This window comes from Vombatus ursinus, unplaced genomic scaffold (genome assembly GCF_900497805.2).
Source record: "Vombatus ursinus unplaced genomic scaffold, bare-nosed wombat genome assembly UNPS02014924.1, whole genome shotgun sequence".
In the NCBI taxonomy this organism is placed as follows: Eukaryota; Metazoa; Chordata; class Mammalia; order Diprotodontia; family Vombatidae; genus Vombatus; species Vombatus ursinus.
In genome coordinates, this window is record NW_020954702.1 from 5,387,016 (window position 1) to 5,404,395 (window position 17,380).

General features: G+C 39.3%; 1 protein-coding gene across 1 annotated transcript in view; it reads right to left on the reverse strand.

The window, feature by feature from the left end:
• The window catches only part of PDXK (pyridoxal kinase), a 78,520-nt gene that overhangs the window by 43,618 nt on the left and 17,522 nt on the right, over positions 1-17,380 (reverse strand). Inside the window, exon 2 of the mRNA XM_027843662.1 lies at positions 1,942-1,996. Coding sequence (XP_027699463.1) covers positions 1,942-1,996 — 55 coding nt within the window. The remainder of the gene's footprint in view (positions 1-1,941; positions 1,997-17,380) is intronic.

Sequence of the window (17,380 nt, forward strand, 5' to 3'; positions counted from 1 at the left end):
GGGCTGTTGAAGGAAGTCTTGCACTATCGGGCTTTAAATCATATTGTGAAGTGGTTATCATCAAAACTATCTAGTACTATATAAAAAATACAGAAAAAGCATTATGGTACTCAATAGAAGATATCAAAGATACCACCACATACATATAAAAGATTAGGGGAAGGGATAAGAATTGGGCCTGTGATTTCCCAGATTTCCTTCCAAATGAGGAAACTACAGCTCTCTACCAGTAAAGGTGGTGTCTTGTCTGCAAGTTGCACAGTCAGTGTATGTCAATGGTAAGACTTGAACCCAGTACTTCCTGGCCCTAAGGCCAGCCCTTTTACTCAAAAGGCCACAATGCTGCTATAAAAGATTAGTGTTTCCAGGGCAGCTAGGTGGCACAGTGGATAGAGCACCGGCCCTGAAGTCAGGAGGACCTGAGTTCAAATCCAGCCTCAGACCAAACACTTGACACGTACTAGCTGTTTGACTTTGGGCAAGTCACTTAACCCTGACTGCCTCACTTAAAAAAAAAAAAAAAAGAAAGAAAAGATTAGTGTTTCCCAAAACTACAGAAAATAAATTGAGGAAATGTATAGCACTGATTCTGGAGTCAGAGGACCTGGGTTCAAATCCTGCTTCTAATGCTTATTCCCTCAAACCATCTATCCAATCATTTGCCAGATATTATCATTTCTACCTATACAGCAACAGTCACATCAGACCGCTTCTCTCTACTCAACTATTTCTCATTAGGTTCTTATCACTTCTCACCTAGAATACTATGACTGCTTACAACTGCCGGTGCCCTCCCTCCCAAACTGCCTCATATTTAGCTGCTTGGTATATATTTTTATTTATGTCTTATGTACTTACACGTGTCTTTGTTGTCTCTCCATTAGAATTAACCTCTTTGAGAGCAGAGATTCTTTTATTTTTTGTATTTGTATCTCTAACACTTAGCACAAAGACCAGCACATAGTAAATATTTTTAAAAAAAGTTTGTTGATTTATTAATTAATCTCTATGGTCCCTTCCATTTACAAAATGTGTTAATTCTAGGTGAAATTCCAAAAGTCAAAGAAGTGCAAAAAGAAAAGAAACATAAAAATTACTCCACATTAAACAAAGCAAGTTTTCTCTTCAATTATACTCTTATTCTAGCTAAATAATAACCAGCTACATAATAAGTATTTTTGTATAGGTAGCTCTAAAGTTAATTATTATCACACACTGATTCCTAAACCTTCCAATAAAAAGCACCACACCGGGATTTAACAATGTAGTACTACACCAGGCTGAAAAAAACTCTTTTATCCTGCCTACATGAGAGTTCACTTGTCTCTGGTTTCAGGAACAGTATGCACCTTCCTGTGTCACTTTGCTCTTGGTTCAAAGTGATGCCTAAATATTTGGACTTACAAAGTACCTGATCGTGTCTTTCAATTTTACATATGTGCTGTATTACAAATCTATAAACTACTGCCACCCTTAATGCATCCATAACCAGTCATATGGAGCAGAAATCTCAACATATATTGTTTCAACTCGAAGACAAATGGCATCACTAGGAATGATGATTATGGGACCTCCCATAATCAAAATCCAAAATCTGGTTCTTCAGGGATAATCCCTTCAAAACAATTTGAGAGCTTTTAAGTATTAGTGATTCTGATATCATCATTGTTCCTTCTTCTGTACAACAAAAAATACAATTTAAATGAAAATAAAAATAACAGATTTTACGAGTGGCAGTGTAGTGTAGTGGGCAGAGAGATGGCTGTAAATTCAAGAAGACCTGAGTTCACGTCCTACCTGTGACACTCTAAGTCAGTGTGACTGTGGGTAAGTCACTTAACTTCTCAATGCCCCAGGTACTTGTCACTTAATAAAAGTTACTATAGATGTAACTAATGTGGGACATTTTTTTGAAGCCCATTTCCAAATAAAATAAATTACCTGTATGATTTGAAAATTGGACAGAATTCACTGTGTCAATTTCGAATCCCAAAACCTGCAACAGAAATAGAACAAAATTTAGAGGCATAAAATGAAGTCTTAAAAGTCTGGAACACGCTTAAAAATAAAGGAAATGATAAAAATTAGGATATACTTCAATGACTACATACCTACCTCAAAGCTTAGGATTCTGTTTTAACAAAAACCAACCCCATAAACAGATGCCATGGAAATATGGTTTAGAATTTATAATCAGATGATAGAATAGATCATACTAATACAAAAGACCCAAAATAGAAATATAGGTTTACCAGTCTTCAGGTAGAGTATAACTACTGCCACGATACATATGGGCAAGACCTAATTTAATACCTAGATTTTTAGTGTTCCTTTTGCCTAGTAAAAGGCTCTCCTGCTTCACTTTAGCAATGATGTCTGTCAGAAGAATACTACACATTCCAGGGCCTACAGGATCCAATGAGTCATAATCTCAGAAAACAGTAAATGAAAACCACTTACATAAGAACTCAAATAAAAAACAAATACATTGATTGATGCCTACTTTATATAGCATGTTCCTGAAAAGGCCAACAATTGATCAATCAATCAAAAACTATACTATTCAATGCACACAAATGAGAGAGAGAGAGAGAGAGAAATTACAAAATAAATACAAAGTAGCTATGGAGATAAGACACTACAGACAGAGGGAACAATAAATAAATAAATACTTTGGGTAGAAGCCAGTGTTTGAGCTGCTTCTTAAAGGAAAAGAGGGTATCTACTGATATAAGTTGAGATAAGGAGAGGTTACATTACAGGAATAGGGATGGGCACGGCAAAGATAAAGAGATGGAGTACTGACAGGTACAGGCCCTGGGAACACCCTGCACCTCCCTCCCCCCAACTCTCCTGGAGTTTTCTCCTTTTCCCACATGGTCAAGTCTCTGGCATTTGCCTGAGGCATCATCCCAGTAATCCTCTCAACTGGCCTTTCACTGTGGCTGTGCCCAATCTCCCAATTCAGTCCAGTTACCTCCCCATGGTGCCCGTCAATTTCCACTCTTCAATTCTATCTAGACTCCAGTCTCCCTTGGTCACCTGGTCCAGGTCCCTGACTTTGAGGTCCTTCTCTGTTACCTCACAGTCACCTCACCTACTTGGCCATTCCTAGATCCCTCCCACAGTCTTTCTGTATATAAGATCCATCTTGGCCTCCATTTAAGTGCTCAGATTCTTAAAATCTAGCCAATAGCTAGAACTCACTAGAAATCTCACTCACCCCAATCAGTGTTCCAATAAAACTTGTCTTGTTTGGGTCGAATTCATTCAGGCAGAACCAACGTGTCACTATTTTGGGTTCCCAGTACCCCTAAACCTGTAAACCTCAACAGGAAGATGTGTTAAAATACAGAGATGGCCAATTTTGGTTGGATCATAGAGTCCAGAGACTCTATGGGACCAGGTTATGAATGGCTTTAAATGACAAAAAGAAGAGTTTATACATACAAATCCTAGAGGACAAAGAGAGTTCACTGAGCAGGAGTGACATGGTCAGATTTGTGTTTTAGGAAAATTATTCTGGCAACAGTGAGTAGAATGGAGGGAAAGATGAAATAGGTGCATCAATTTAGGATGCTACTGCAATAGTTTGGGTGAAAGGCAATAAGGGCCAAAACTAGGTGGAAGTGGCTATTTTAGGAGAAAAGGAGTCAGATGCTAGAGATACTAGGGAATTGAATGAAGTGAAAAGCCTGAGAGACAGAGTTTCTGGGTAATTAATAATTACTCCTGACTGGTAAACAATTAATGAGGGGTTGACATCTTATCGAGGAAGTAGGCTAAGAGTCTTCAGCTCTTCCTGCTAAGAAGTGGCAGAAGGAGACTCAGCTGCCTCCAGCAGTCTGGACAAAGGAATCCACTTCTACCCAGACCACTTGGATTGGTCTTCTCCAGATACTTGCCCATTCTTGTTAATCTTAACTACACATCTTTCCCATTCACCCTCTTCTGTCCACTCTAATGGACACCACCCTAATTTAGGCAGACACACACACACACACACACACACACACACACACACACACACAAAATGAGACAGGAACAGAGATAAAAAGAGAGAGAGACAGAGTGACAGAGAGAATGCTTACTATATGCCAGGTACTGTGCTAAGCACTGGGAAGAAATAAATAAGCAAAATAGTCCTTGCCCTCAAGGAGCTTAAAGTCTAACGGAGGAAAGGCAACAAATAAAGGGAAGCCGGAAGGGGAGGCGGTATACACTCAGCAGAATAGTGTAGAAATGGCTAGGAAGCGGCCCTGATTCCTGGCAAGTTAGGGTGAAAGCTCATTTATCAGATTCTACTTTGGTGGAATCCAAAAGTTCCTGTAAGAAGGAGGTAGAAATGATAGCCAAAATGGAGGCAGGATAGTCTGCAGATAAACAGGAATTGAAGTCAAACTTATAAACCTATAGTTTGAAGAATCTGTACCGGCCGCGCCGAACACTCCTCCTATAAGGAGCAGGCTGCCAGAGTCATATTCATTCATCAGTCTTCGGTCCTCAACCGGATAAACACACAGAGACGAGCCATCGGGAGGCGCCAACACCAGAGCTTTATTCAGAGGCCATCACAGCAAGCCATCACAGCAAGGCCAAGCAGGAAGGCCAGAGCAACAGAGCAGGAGCCAAGAGAGAGCGCGATCTGACCACGCTCCGTTCCTAAGTACCTACTTAGCCCCTCCTCCCCAGCCAGCTTACTAGCCAATGATTGTAGGGTCAGATACTGGAAGGGGCTGTCTGAGTTTAGCACACCAAGGAAGAGGGAGTGACGTAAGAGGCTAGGACCGGATACAGGAAGGAGGCGTCTGGGATTAGTGCATAGACAGAGTACGTGACCTAGGAAGTCAGACTCAGGAGGGGTCTGGGGTCAGTGCTGCACAAAGGGACCCAGGGAGTCAGGAAGGTCACAGGAAGGAGGCGTCTGGGGTTGACGTTGCATATAGGGAGGGGACTAAGCAAAGGGAACTCGTTCTCTGCCGTCCCTCTCCCACGTGGCACCGCCCCTTGCCTCAGGAGCACAAGCTCCGGCTACTTCCTTGCACCCAGCTTATCTCACATAGCACTGCCCACTGCCTCAGGGCTTCTCCGTACCCAGCCCATCCCAGTCCACCACGACTCCGCCTACCACAGCCCCTGCCTCGACTTCCAAATACCCAGATCTTACCCTAATCTTGCCACAGCGCCCACCTGGTAGTTGCCAACATAGACAGTCCCTCACAAGAATCTATTTTTTTCTCTTTTTTGAAAATATGGATACTATCAGGGAAAATGAAAAAAAATGCAAAAGAAGGTGGCCTATCCATACCAGATCTCAAATTATATTATAAAGTGGCAATCATCAAAACTATCTGGTACTGGATAAGAAATAGAGTGGTAGAACAGGGGAATGGATTAGGTACATAAGACATAGTAGTAAACGACCATAGTAATTTAGTGCCTGATAAAACCAAAGATACCAGCTTATGGGACAAAATCTCATTATTTGACAAAAACTATTGGGAAAACTGGAAAACAGTATGGCAGAAACTAGGTATATACCAACATCTTACACCATATACTAAGAGAAGGTCAAAATGGGAACACAACTGAGACATAAAGGGTGATACCATAAGCAAATTAGGAGAGCAAGGAATAGTTTGCCTGTCAGATCTATGGAGAAAGGAAGAATTTATCACCAAACAAGAGATAGAAGTATTATGAGATGTAAAATAGATAATTTTGATTATATTAAATTTAAAAGTTTTTGCACAAATAAAACTAACTCAAGCGAAATTAGAAGAAAAGCAGAAAGCTGGGAAATAATTTTTACAGCAGGTGTTTCCTGATAAATGCCTTATTTCTCAAATATATAGAATACTGAATCAAATTTATAAGAATACAAGTCATCCCCCAATTGATAAATGGTCAAAGGATATGAACAGATAGTTTTCAGATAAAGAAATCAAAGCTATTTATAGTCAAATAAAAAAATGGTCTAAATCACTATGGATTAGAAAAATGCAAGTTAAAACAAGTCTGATACCACCTCACACCTATCCAATTGGTTAATATGCCAGAAAAGGCAAATGATGAATGCTGGAGAGGATGTGGGAAAATGAGGACACTAATGCATTGCTGGTGGAGTTATGAACTGATCTAATCATTCTGGAGAGCAATTCGGAACCATGCTCAAAGGGTAATCAAACTGTGCATACTCTTTGACTTAGCAATATCATTACTTGGTCTATATTCCAAAGACACTAAGCAATCACATTCAACAGTTTTTCAGTACTTCAGGATATAGTGTGTCTGGATCAGATGACTAGAACTCATCAAGAGGAAGTAGGTATTATTTTATTTCTCTTGGGTATGACACCTGCATAAGGATGGTCAATGGTTTCAATTTACTGATTATTAGCTAGCCTAATTAATAATCATACAGTTCATACCCAAGAGATTATCTGGAAACTGTCTTTCAGAGGTTTTATTCGCTACAATATAAAACAAAATATCTAATGTTTGTAACAGTAATACTGGAAAATGGAGAAAAAAATATGAAGAAAATGCAAAAAATGATTCCCATATAAATTCCCATTTCTAGCAGTGGCATGGGGGTATCATGTTGATATGTTGCTCCTGAAGCCAGGAAAGTACAGAACAAAAATGGTTAATATTATGCCCAGGTAGATGCCTTGGGGGTAGGAGAAAATCACCCAACTGTTAACACCCTTCTAAAACTGTCCAACCTTTTCAGGAGTTGAGCCTTAACAGAAATAGGCAGGAAAAGGATGGATTATAAATTAATAATTAGTTATTAATACTAGTACAATATTAATTTCCCTCAATATCATTTCAATTTTCCTTTGATGTTGAGTTGCAAATTTTATCTAGTTCAACTTTCTTGCTATTTTAGGAAAAAACATTGGTTGTTGAATTGTATAATTTTGATAAGTAATTTAAAGACTTTGCTCCCTTCTCACTGAAATTTTACATGAAGCCAAATTTTTAAAAATCTTGTTTCTATTTTAGGTTTCCTTTTATTTTTGTTCTGTATTAATTTTTTTCTAGTTCCCATGCATATTTTTCTCCATTGTACTAAATCTACTGCATTCCTAGGTTGAATTTACATATGAAAGACTATTATTGAATGCTAATTAGAGAATTAGGAATGATTCAGTGCCACTGATGGTGTATACACAGCATGCTGTTACTGTCACACTGCTCCCCATGTGCACACTTGCTTCCATTTTTATTTGTTACGTCACTTGCTCATAGTTCTGCTTTACTTTATCACTGTGATATAATCACATTTTCACATTTATACTGTAGTTTGTTTACTGCCATTATGGATCAATCCATGACCAACCAGACATGCTGTGAGTTGTTTGAAAAGTTTTTCTTGTTATTTTTACCCCAAAATATATGGATTTCATGATTTTGGTAGTGAACAGAGAATAAAAATAAGGATTTTTTTTTTTTGGCAAGGCAATTGGGGTTAAGTGACTTGCCTATGGTCACACAGCTAGTGAGTGTCAAGTGTCTGGTCTGAGGCTGAATTTGAACTCAGGTCCTCCTGACTCCAAGGCAGGAGCTGTATCCACTGTGCCACCTAGCTGCCCCCAAGGATATTTTTTAAAATGTCAAAAAAAAAAATTACAAGATCTTTCCAATAAGATCTAGAGTAAGGCAAGGATGGTCATTTTCACTACTACTATTTGAGCACTACTAGAAATACACTTATAGCCATAAGTCAAGAAAAAGAAATTAAGGGAATAAGTATAGGCAAAGAAAAAAATTATGACTTTTTACAAATGATATGATATGAAGACCCTTTAAAAATTAATTGAAACAATAATAACAAAGGGGGTGGAGCCAAGATGGCAGAGGGAAAGCTGTGACTTGCTAGAGCTCTCCCCCAAACCCCTCCAAATACCTACAAAAAATGGCTCTAAACAAATTCTGAAGCAGCAGAATCCACAAAAAAACAGAGTAAAACAAATTTCCAGCCCAAGAAAACCTGGATGGCTGATCGGAAAGGAATATCACGCCGTGAGGGGAGAGGAGCTTAGTTCAGTGTGGGCGCGCAGGCCGCAGTGACCCTGGAGCAGGCCTCAGAGGACTGAATCGTGGGCAGCTGTGGCGGTTTCCAGACTTCTCAACCCCTGAACGCCAAAGACAACTTAGAAGGTCAGTGGGAAAAGTCTATTACTGCAGTGAGAGAAGGTGTTAGGTCTCAGCCGCCCCAACGGCAGTGGCTGGCTTTTGAGCTTCCGGCCCACAGACTGAGGGGGAATTGAGTGGCTGATCAGAGGGGGATTGCAAGGATGTCTTTGCCAGTGCTGAGGCAGGAATCTCTTGCTTTACCGGTGCTTGGATCTGGGTCACAGTTCTGAGGGGCAGTCCTGGGGCGAGGAGGAGCGCTGGCCTGGTGGAGCTTGTTGTGGCTGTGGAAAGGAAACACCTCGCCCCTTATCAGAGCACCTTGGAAGAACTAACACTTTTCAGGTCCCTAGAAGTATCTCTGAAAATGGCTGTACAAACCCCCAAAGCTTGGGACAGTACATCCTCCACATTGGAAATAGACTCTTACCTTAACAAAGAGTTTAAAACTCAAGTAATTGGTTGAGCAAGGAGCGCAAAAAGAGTCAGACTATATTATCTTACTTTGGTGACAAAGAAGATCAAAACATACAACCAGAAGAAGAAAACAAAGTCAAAGCTCCTACATCCAAAACTTCCAAGAAAAATATGTATCAGTCCCAGGCCTTGGAAGAGCTCAAAAGGGATTTTGAGAAGCAAGTAAGAGAAGTAGAGGAAAAACTGGGAAGAGAAATGAGAGTGATGCAAGGAAATCATGAAAAGCAAGTTAACAGCTTGCTAAAGGAGACCCAAAAAAATACTGAAGAAAATAACACCTTAAAAAATAGCCTAACCCAAATGGCAAAAGAGGTCCAAAAAGCCAATGAAGAAAAGAATGCCCTAAAGAGCAAAATTGGACAAATGGAAAAGGAAGTCCAAAAGATTACTGAAGAAAATACTTCCTTAAAAATTAGAATAGAGCAATTGGAAGCTAGTGACTTTATGAGAAATCAAGACACTGTAAAACAAATCCAAAAGAATGAAAAATTTGAAAACAATGTGAAATATCTCACTGGAAAAACAACTGACCTGGAAAATAGATCCAGGGAGAGATTTTAAAATTTATTGGACTATCTAAAAGCCATGATCAAAAAAAGAGCCTAGACATCATCTTTCAAGAAATGATCAAGGAAAACTGCCCTGATATTTTAGAACCAGAGGGCAAAATAGAAATTGAAAGAATCCACCAATCTCCTCCTGAAAGAGATCCCCAAAGGAAAACTCCTAGGAATATTGTAGCCATATTCCAGAGTTCCCAGGTCAAGGAGAAAATATTACAAGCAACCAGAAAGAAACAATTCAAGTATTGTGGAAACACAATCAGGATAACACAAGATTTAGCAGCTTCTACATTAAAGGACTGCAGGGCATGGAATATAATATTCCCTAGGGCAAAGGAGATAGGATTACAACCAAGAATCACCTACCCAGCAAAACTGAGTATAATTCTTCAGGGGAAAAAAATGGTCATTCAGTGAAATAGAGGACTTTCAAGCATTCTTGATGAAAAGACCAGAGCTGAATAGAAAATATGACCTTCCAATACAAGACTCAAGTGGAAAATGAAGAGTTAAACAGGAAAGAGAAATCATAAGAGACTTATTAAGGTTGAACTGTTTACATTCCTGCATGGAAAGATGATATTTGTAACTCATGAGACCTTTGTCAGTATTAGGGTAGCTGGAGGGTAAAATTATATGTATGTGTGTGTGTGTGTGTATATATATGTATATATATATATATATATATATATAGGTAGATAGATAGATAAGATAGAGGGCACAGGGTGAGTTGAAAATGAAGGGGTCATATCTGGAGAATAAAATTAAGGGGTGAGAGAGGATTATACTAGGAGAAAAAGAAAGGGAAAGGTAGAACAGGTTAAATTATCTTACAAAAAAACAGAAAAGAAAAGGCTCTTACAGTGGAGGGGAACTGGGGGAAGGTGAGAGGAAATGAATGAATCTTAGTCTCATAGGATTTGACTTAAGGAGGGTATGACATACACACTCAATTGGGTATGGAAATCTGTCTTACCCTACAGGAAAATAGGAGGGGAAGGGGACAAGAGAGTGGGGGTATGATAGAGAGGAGGGCAGAATGGGAAAGGGGGTAATCAGAAGCAAAAACTTCTGAGGAGGGACAGGGACAAAAGAAAGAATAGAATAAATGGGGGGACAGGATAGGATTAAGGGAAATAGAGTTAGTTTTTCACAGCATGTCTACTATGGAAGTGTTTTGCATAACTGTACAAGTATAGCCTATATTGAGTTGCTTGCCTTTTCAATGAGGGTGGGTGGGGAGGGAGGAAGGGAGAAAATTTGGAACTCAAAGTTTAAAAAAACACATTTAAAAAAAAATGTTTTCACATGCAACTGGGAAATAAGAAATACAGGAAATGGGGTACAGAAATCTATCCTGCCCTACAGGAAAATAGAAGGGGAAGGGGGTAGAGATAGCAGTGAAAGCAGACTAGGGGAAGGGGTATTCAGAATGCATGCCATCTTGGGGTGGGGCGAGATGGAGTGAAAATTTGGAACTTAAAATCTTGTGGAAGTAAATGTTGAAAACTAAAAATAAAAAAAATTAATTAAAAAAAACAAAAACAACAACAAAAAAAACAAAAACAAAAATAAAAGAAATTAAGAGCTTGATCAGTGGAATAAATTAGGTATATAACTTACAAATAAGTACAGTAGCCTAATACTTGTTCAATCTAAAGATTCCATTTATTGGGGTAAGAACTCACTATTTGACAAAAACTTCTGGGAAAACTGAAAAGCCCCTCTAGCAGAAATTAGATATAGATCAACAACATCTCACACTACATACTAAAACAAATTCCGAAAGTATACAAAATTACCTTTTAGATCTACCTACTGGGGAAGAGCTGATGATCAAAACATTGAAGCAAAGAGGATAAAATGTACAATTTTGATCATATAAAATTCAAATTTTTGCACAAAACTGCTAACATGTAGCTAAAGTTAGAAGGAAAGGAGGTAATTGGGGAGAAAAATCTTTGTAGCAAGTTTCTCTAATAAAATTTTCATTTTGGATTGATTCAAATTTGTAGGAATAAAAGCTATTCCCCAACTGACAAGCGAACAGACAGTTTTCAGAGGAAAAGTTTAAATGATTCATCAAGGGGTCTAGATGGGAAAAGGAGGCCAGTATAGTTAGTGCAGGGATGATTAAGCAAAATGGGGGGTTGCATTTGGAAATTTTGTTAAGTTGTTTTTCAGTTGTGTCTGATTCTCCATAACCACATTTGGGGGCTTTCTGGGAGAGATACTAGGTTAGTTTGCCATTTTCTTCTCCAGCTCATTTTACAGATGAGGAAACTGAGGCAAACAGGGTTAAGTGACTTGCCAGAGTCTCACAGTTGGTAAGTGTCATAGGCTAGATTTCAACTCAGGCCTTCCTGACTCCAGGCCTGGTGCTCTATTCACTGTGCCACCTAGCTGCCCATAAGTGGTTTATACCAGTTTGGAAATTTTCCTCTCTCAGGTAGAAGGCTTAGATTTAGAAGGAAAGGAATAAGCATGTTATATAGTACCTACTATGTGCCAGTATTTTACACTTATTGTCTCATTTGAGCCTCACAACAACTTTGGGAAATAGGTGCTGTTATTATCACATTTTACAGTTGAAGAAACTGAGGCAAATGGGTTAAGTGACTTGCCCAGGTTCACACAACTAGTAAATGTCTAAGGCTAGATTTGAATTCAGTTCTTCCTGACTTCAGGCTCTGTTCCCACTGGGCTGCTACTCTGGCTTCCCTTTCCTCCCTCTCATGATTCTTAGTGAACCAGTTCAATTTTATACCAAATCCCTTGTGTTCCTTTGATTTACTGCCAGTCAGACCTTGCCAAACCCTAACCCTAGATTACTCCCACCACCCACATCCTCCACTTCTGTTCACATACTACTGAACTAAGCTGTAAGTCACGCAGCCACGCTGAGTGGGTCCACTACAAATTAATATTGTCTAATGGCAACCGGGGCCTACTGCAGCAAAGAAATTTTTTTACTCTTCTCTAACTGATTTTCTATCCCATTCAACAAAATGTTCCAAAACCTTCTCTTACATAGCATCTTGTCAAAGAGGGTGTTTTGCCTTCACGAGCAACATCCCACGCCCCAGAGAATGGACATTCTCTGTTTTTAGAGACAACTGGCACCCATTCTCTTGAATGGATGGAGGACACAAAGATAAAGAAGAGGTAGCATGACATTTAAGAAAGAAAGGTTTACACAGTGGATAGAGCACTGGCTCTGGAGTCAGGAGGACCTGAGTTCAAATCCAGCCTCAGACACTTGATACTTACTAGCTGTGTGACCCTGGGCAAGTCATTTAACCCCAATTGCCTTACCAAAAAACAAAAAACAAAACAAAACAAAAAAAAAGAATGAAAGAAAGAAAGAAAGAATAGTTTGGCCTTACTTTGTATCCCCCTAGTGCATGGGACCTAGGATGTGCTTGAAAAATGATAGGTGATTTGACAGTTTTGGATACAGGTAACTTTTAGGACGGCATATAACTGACATATGATTCTTTCCTTACCAACAGATATTTCCAAGAATAAAGGCACAGCAGAAAGAAAGGGAGGAAGGATGGGACAAAATCTATAAAGGCAATAATAACATAAAAAATGATTCCCAGAAGGAAGGACCTCAGACCTAGTTCTTCAGAGATTCAGTAAGAGAGGAATAAAAGGATTGCCTTGCTATATAGTAAGGGCCCAGCTGAGATTAGATAATACAGAATGGATTTCCTATGGTTTAAGTCTAATCATATCACCCTCCTGAAAAATCTTTAATCCTGCCTTACTGTCTATGGGATAAAATGCAAACTTCTCAGGGTGGTTGGAGTTTAGAAGTCTTGTAACCTGGTCCCAACCGATTTTTCCATATATATTTCCTAATATTTCCCCTCACGTATTCTTTGTTCCAATCAAACTGGCCTACTGGCTATTCTCCTGCCTCCTTGCCTTCATACAGCCTGTCTCTCCAGAATCCTTATCCCTCTTCAATTTATCAACAAGCAACTATTAAATACTTAAGTACTGTATTAGGTGCTGGGGCTATAAAAACAAAAATGAAAGTCTCTGCCCTTAAGGATCTTACATTTTATCACAAGGGACAACATGTATACAAATACACATATACAAAACGAATATAAGACAAATTTTAAGTGAGAAAGCACTAGGAGCTGCTAGGGAGGAGTGGTGGTGATCAGAAATGGCTTCATGTGCCTTGAGCAGAGTTCCAAAGGAAACATGGGATTCAAGGAGGTGGGAGCACATGAGGAACATTCCTAGCATGAGGCACAGAAAAACCAATACACCAGAGACCAAGAATGGAGGTCCATATGTGAGGAACAGCAAGACAGTCAGTCTGGACTATAGAGTACAGGAAGGCAAGTAATATATAATAAGGTAGAAAAGGTAGGTTAAGTCCAAGTTGTGAAGGGCTTTTATGTACAAAAATGTTTATAACAGCTCTTTGTGTGGTAGTGAAAAAACAAACAAACCGGAAAATTAAATGATGCCCTTCAATTGAGGAATGGTTGAGTAAGTTGTGATATATAAATGTGATGGATTTCTTAGGTTTTGATCACTTGTCCTTTGTCTCTTCCAAAACTGATTGAGGTTCAGTTCTACAAAAAGAAAACCCTAAAAGTCAATAGTCACCAACTATATATAACTGTCCCTACTAGTACAGCTACAGTAACAGTAACTAAGAGATCTAATTTGCCTGGGGAATACACATGTAAACAAAATTGGATTCCTGAAATGCCAGAGCAGAGATGTAAATATTAGCTTTTAAAGTATTTTTCTTTTAAAAAATATCCATGTATGCCTTTTATTGTTCTATTACATTTATTTCCATGGCCTGCTTACTTGGTAAGCCATCCTTTATAACAAAGGTTAAAAACTAAACAGGAAAAAGCAATTCAGCAAAACCAACATATTAACCATGTCTGACAGTCAACAAACATTTATTATGCATCTATCATAACCAGGGACTGTGCTAAGTGCTTGAAATACAAAAAAAAAAAGTCCCTGCTCTCAAGGAACTCAGTCTAACTGAGGAAACATCTAAACAATTATGTGCAAAACACATATACAAAACATACTGGAGATAATCAATAGATATAAGGCACTAGTATTAAAGAGGGATTGGGAAAAGCTTCTAATACAAGGTCAGATTTTTATCTGGGACTTGAAGGAAGCCAGGGAAGGTCAGGAAGCAAAAATGAGGAGGGAGGGGTAGCTAGGTGGTGCAGTGGATAGAGCTCTGTCTGGCCATGGAGTCAGGAGGACCTGAGTTCAAATATGGCCTCAGACACTTACTAGCTGTGCAATCCTGGTCAAGTCACTTAACCCTGATTGCCTAACCAAAAAGCAAAAACAAACAAACCAAAAAAAAGTGAGGAGGGAAAAAAATCCCAGCCATGGGAGTGAAAATGCTCTGAACCTGTAAATAGAACGTCTTGGGCTAAGAACAGCAAGGAGGCCAGTGTCACTGGATCATAGAGAACACCAGGAGAAGTAAGATATAGGAAGACTGGAAAGGTAGGAAGGAACCAGGTCAGGAAAGGCTTTGAAAGCCAGAGGATTTTATATTTGATCCTAGAGGTGAAAGAGAGACATTGAAGTCTACTGAATAGGGTCAGTATGACATGGCCAGAGCTGTTCTTCAGGAAGATCAATTTGATGTCTGAGTGGAAGACGGACAGGAATGTGGGAAAACCAGACAAAGAGATCAACTTCTGGAGATCAATTAAAGCTACTACAATATACTAAGTGTGAGAGGATGAGGTCCTGGACCACAGCTGGGGCAGTGTCAAAGGAAAGAAAGGGCAAATCAGATTTGTTACAAAGGTAGAAGTGACAGGCAGGACTTGGCAACAGATTGGTTATGTGAAGAGACAACAGGGAGGCAAAGATGACCCCTAAGTTTCCTCAGTAAGGAAGCTCAGAAGAAGCAAACTCCTGGAGTGAGAGGTAATGAGTTCAGTTTTAGGCATGCTGACTTTAAGGTGGAGAAGTGAGAGATCAGGAGACAAGCTGGGTCTGGATAAGTAGATGTGAGAATCATTTGCATAGATATGATAATTGAATCCATGGGAACTGATGAATTCACCAAGCAAAATAGTAAGTATAGTCTAGAGAGAAGAGCACTGCGGGACTGTCATGGTTAGTGAGCATGACCTGGATGAGGAATCAGCTCCAGAGTCTGAGAAGCAGCAATCAGACAAGTAGAAGAAGAACTAGGATAGACAGAGCAATGTCATGGAAATCCACAGAGAAGAGAATATCAAGAAGAGGGTGAACAAGAGTGTCAAAGGATGCAGAGAACAAGCATAAGGACTGAGAAAAGGCCACTAGATTTGACAATTAAGAGATCATTGGTAATATTAGATTGAATGGCTTCAGTTGAATGATGAGGACAGAAGCCAGATGGCAGAAAGGTAAGAAGAGAGTGAGAGGAAGTAAAGGCACCAATGATAGACGACCTTCTCAAGTTTAACCACAAAAGGGAGGCTTAATAAACAGCTAACATATAGTGCTGCTACATACAAATATCACATTTAATCCTCCCAACAATCCTGGGAGGTCAGTGCTGTTATTTTTTTACAGTTGAAGAAACTAGGTTGGACAGAGTTTAAGTGACATACCCAGGGTCACACAGTTAATGGCTGAGGCTGGATTTGAACTTGGGACTTTCTGACTCCAGACTTACTTGTGCCACCTAGCTGGAATAATAACTAGTAGGGATAGCACAAACAAGTGACGGATTTTGGAGGCTAGGGGAAACATAGGCATGTTTGTGGGCAATAGGGAAGATCAATAGTATCTCACCTCTACAATGAAGGGAGAAAGGTACATTTTCTCAACTATCTTCAAGGGGGTCAAGACTGGTCATTGTAATTAGAGTGTTCAGATTCATTTTATTATTCTTTCCATTTACATTAATATAGTCATGTACATGGCTTCCTTGGGTTTGCTTCCTCCACTCAGTTCTAATCCCATGTATTTTCACTTTTTATGGCACGATGATATTCCATTGTACCCATGTACTACAATTTGTTTAGCCATTTCCATCGGATTAGTATCTACTCTGTATTAGTATTCCTATCCTTCTACAACTCCTCTATCATTAGTTATTCCCATTTTTCTGGGTATGAAGTTAAACCTGAGTTGTTTTGATCTGCATTTCTCCTATTATTAGTAATTTGAGAAGTTTTAAATACAGTTGTCGGTAGTTTGGAGAACTGTTTGTTCATATCCTTTGATCACTTATCCATTGGGGAATGGCTCTTGGCCTTGTATTTTTATACTAAATTCCTAGACTTGTTCTTCTATAAGACCTATAATATTAAGTTATTTTTGCACATTCTGTCTTCAAGGCCTCTCCCTCTCCCTCTCTCTCTGCTCTAAACCCCATCTTCAACCTCTCCCCATCTACTTGTCCTTCTAATATGGCCAAGTCTCTTCCAACTTGCCATCCACTCAAGTGATTGTTCAAGGTTTCTTTCCTTTCTCAATTAAACTCCTTTAAAAACTCCCTCCATTCATTGCATCTGCTTCTTCTCTAACACAATCTTCAGCCCACCTATTCTGGCTCCTGACCTCATCGCTAAATTGACACTGCTTTCTCCAAAGGTACAATCTCTCACCTAACAAATTTGATGGTCTTCGTTCAATCCTCATTCTTTTGAACCTATTTGTTGTACTTGATACTGATGACCACCTTCTCCTCTTGGATGCTAAGGATTCTATGACACTACTCTCTCCTAGTTTTCTTTCTGCTTGTCTGCCTGCCCCCTTTCCAACCCATATCATCTTCCATAACTGAGTGTTCCCCAAGTTTCTGACCTAGGCCTTCTGCTCTTTTCCTGCTACACATTTCTTTTAGTCAATTCATCAGCTCGCATTGGTTCAAGAATCATCTCTATGCAGATGACTCACAAACCCATATATCTAGATCTAGTCTCTGACCTGTAGTGCTACATTACCAATTGCCTTGCCTATCAGACATCTGAAATGGAATGTGTAAGAGACATCTCAAACTCAACATTTCCAGAATTGAACTAATTTCATCCACCACCACCCTCATTCCAAACTTCTCTATGCCAAAGGTACCATGACCTTTCCAGGCTCCAAGATTTATAACATTCACATTATCCTGTACTTCTCACTATCCTTTGTAAAACATAACCAGTCAGCTGCCAAATTTCTACCTCCAT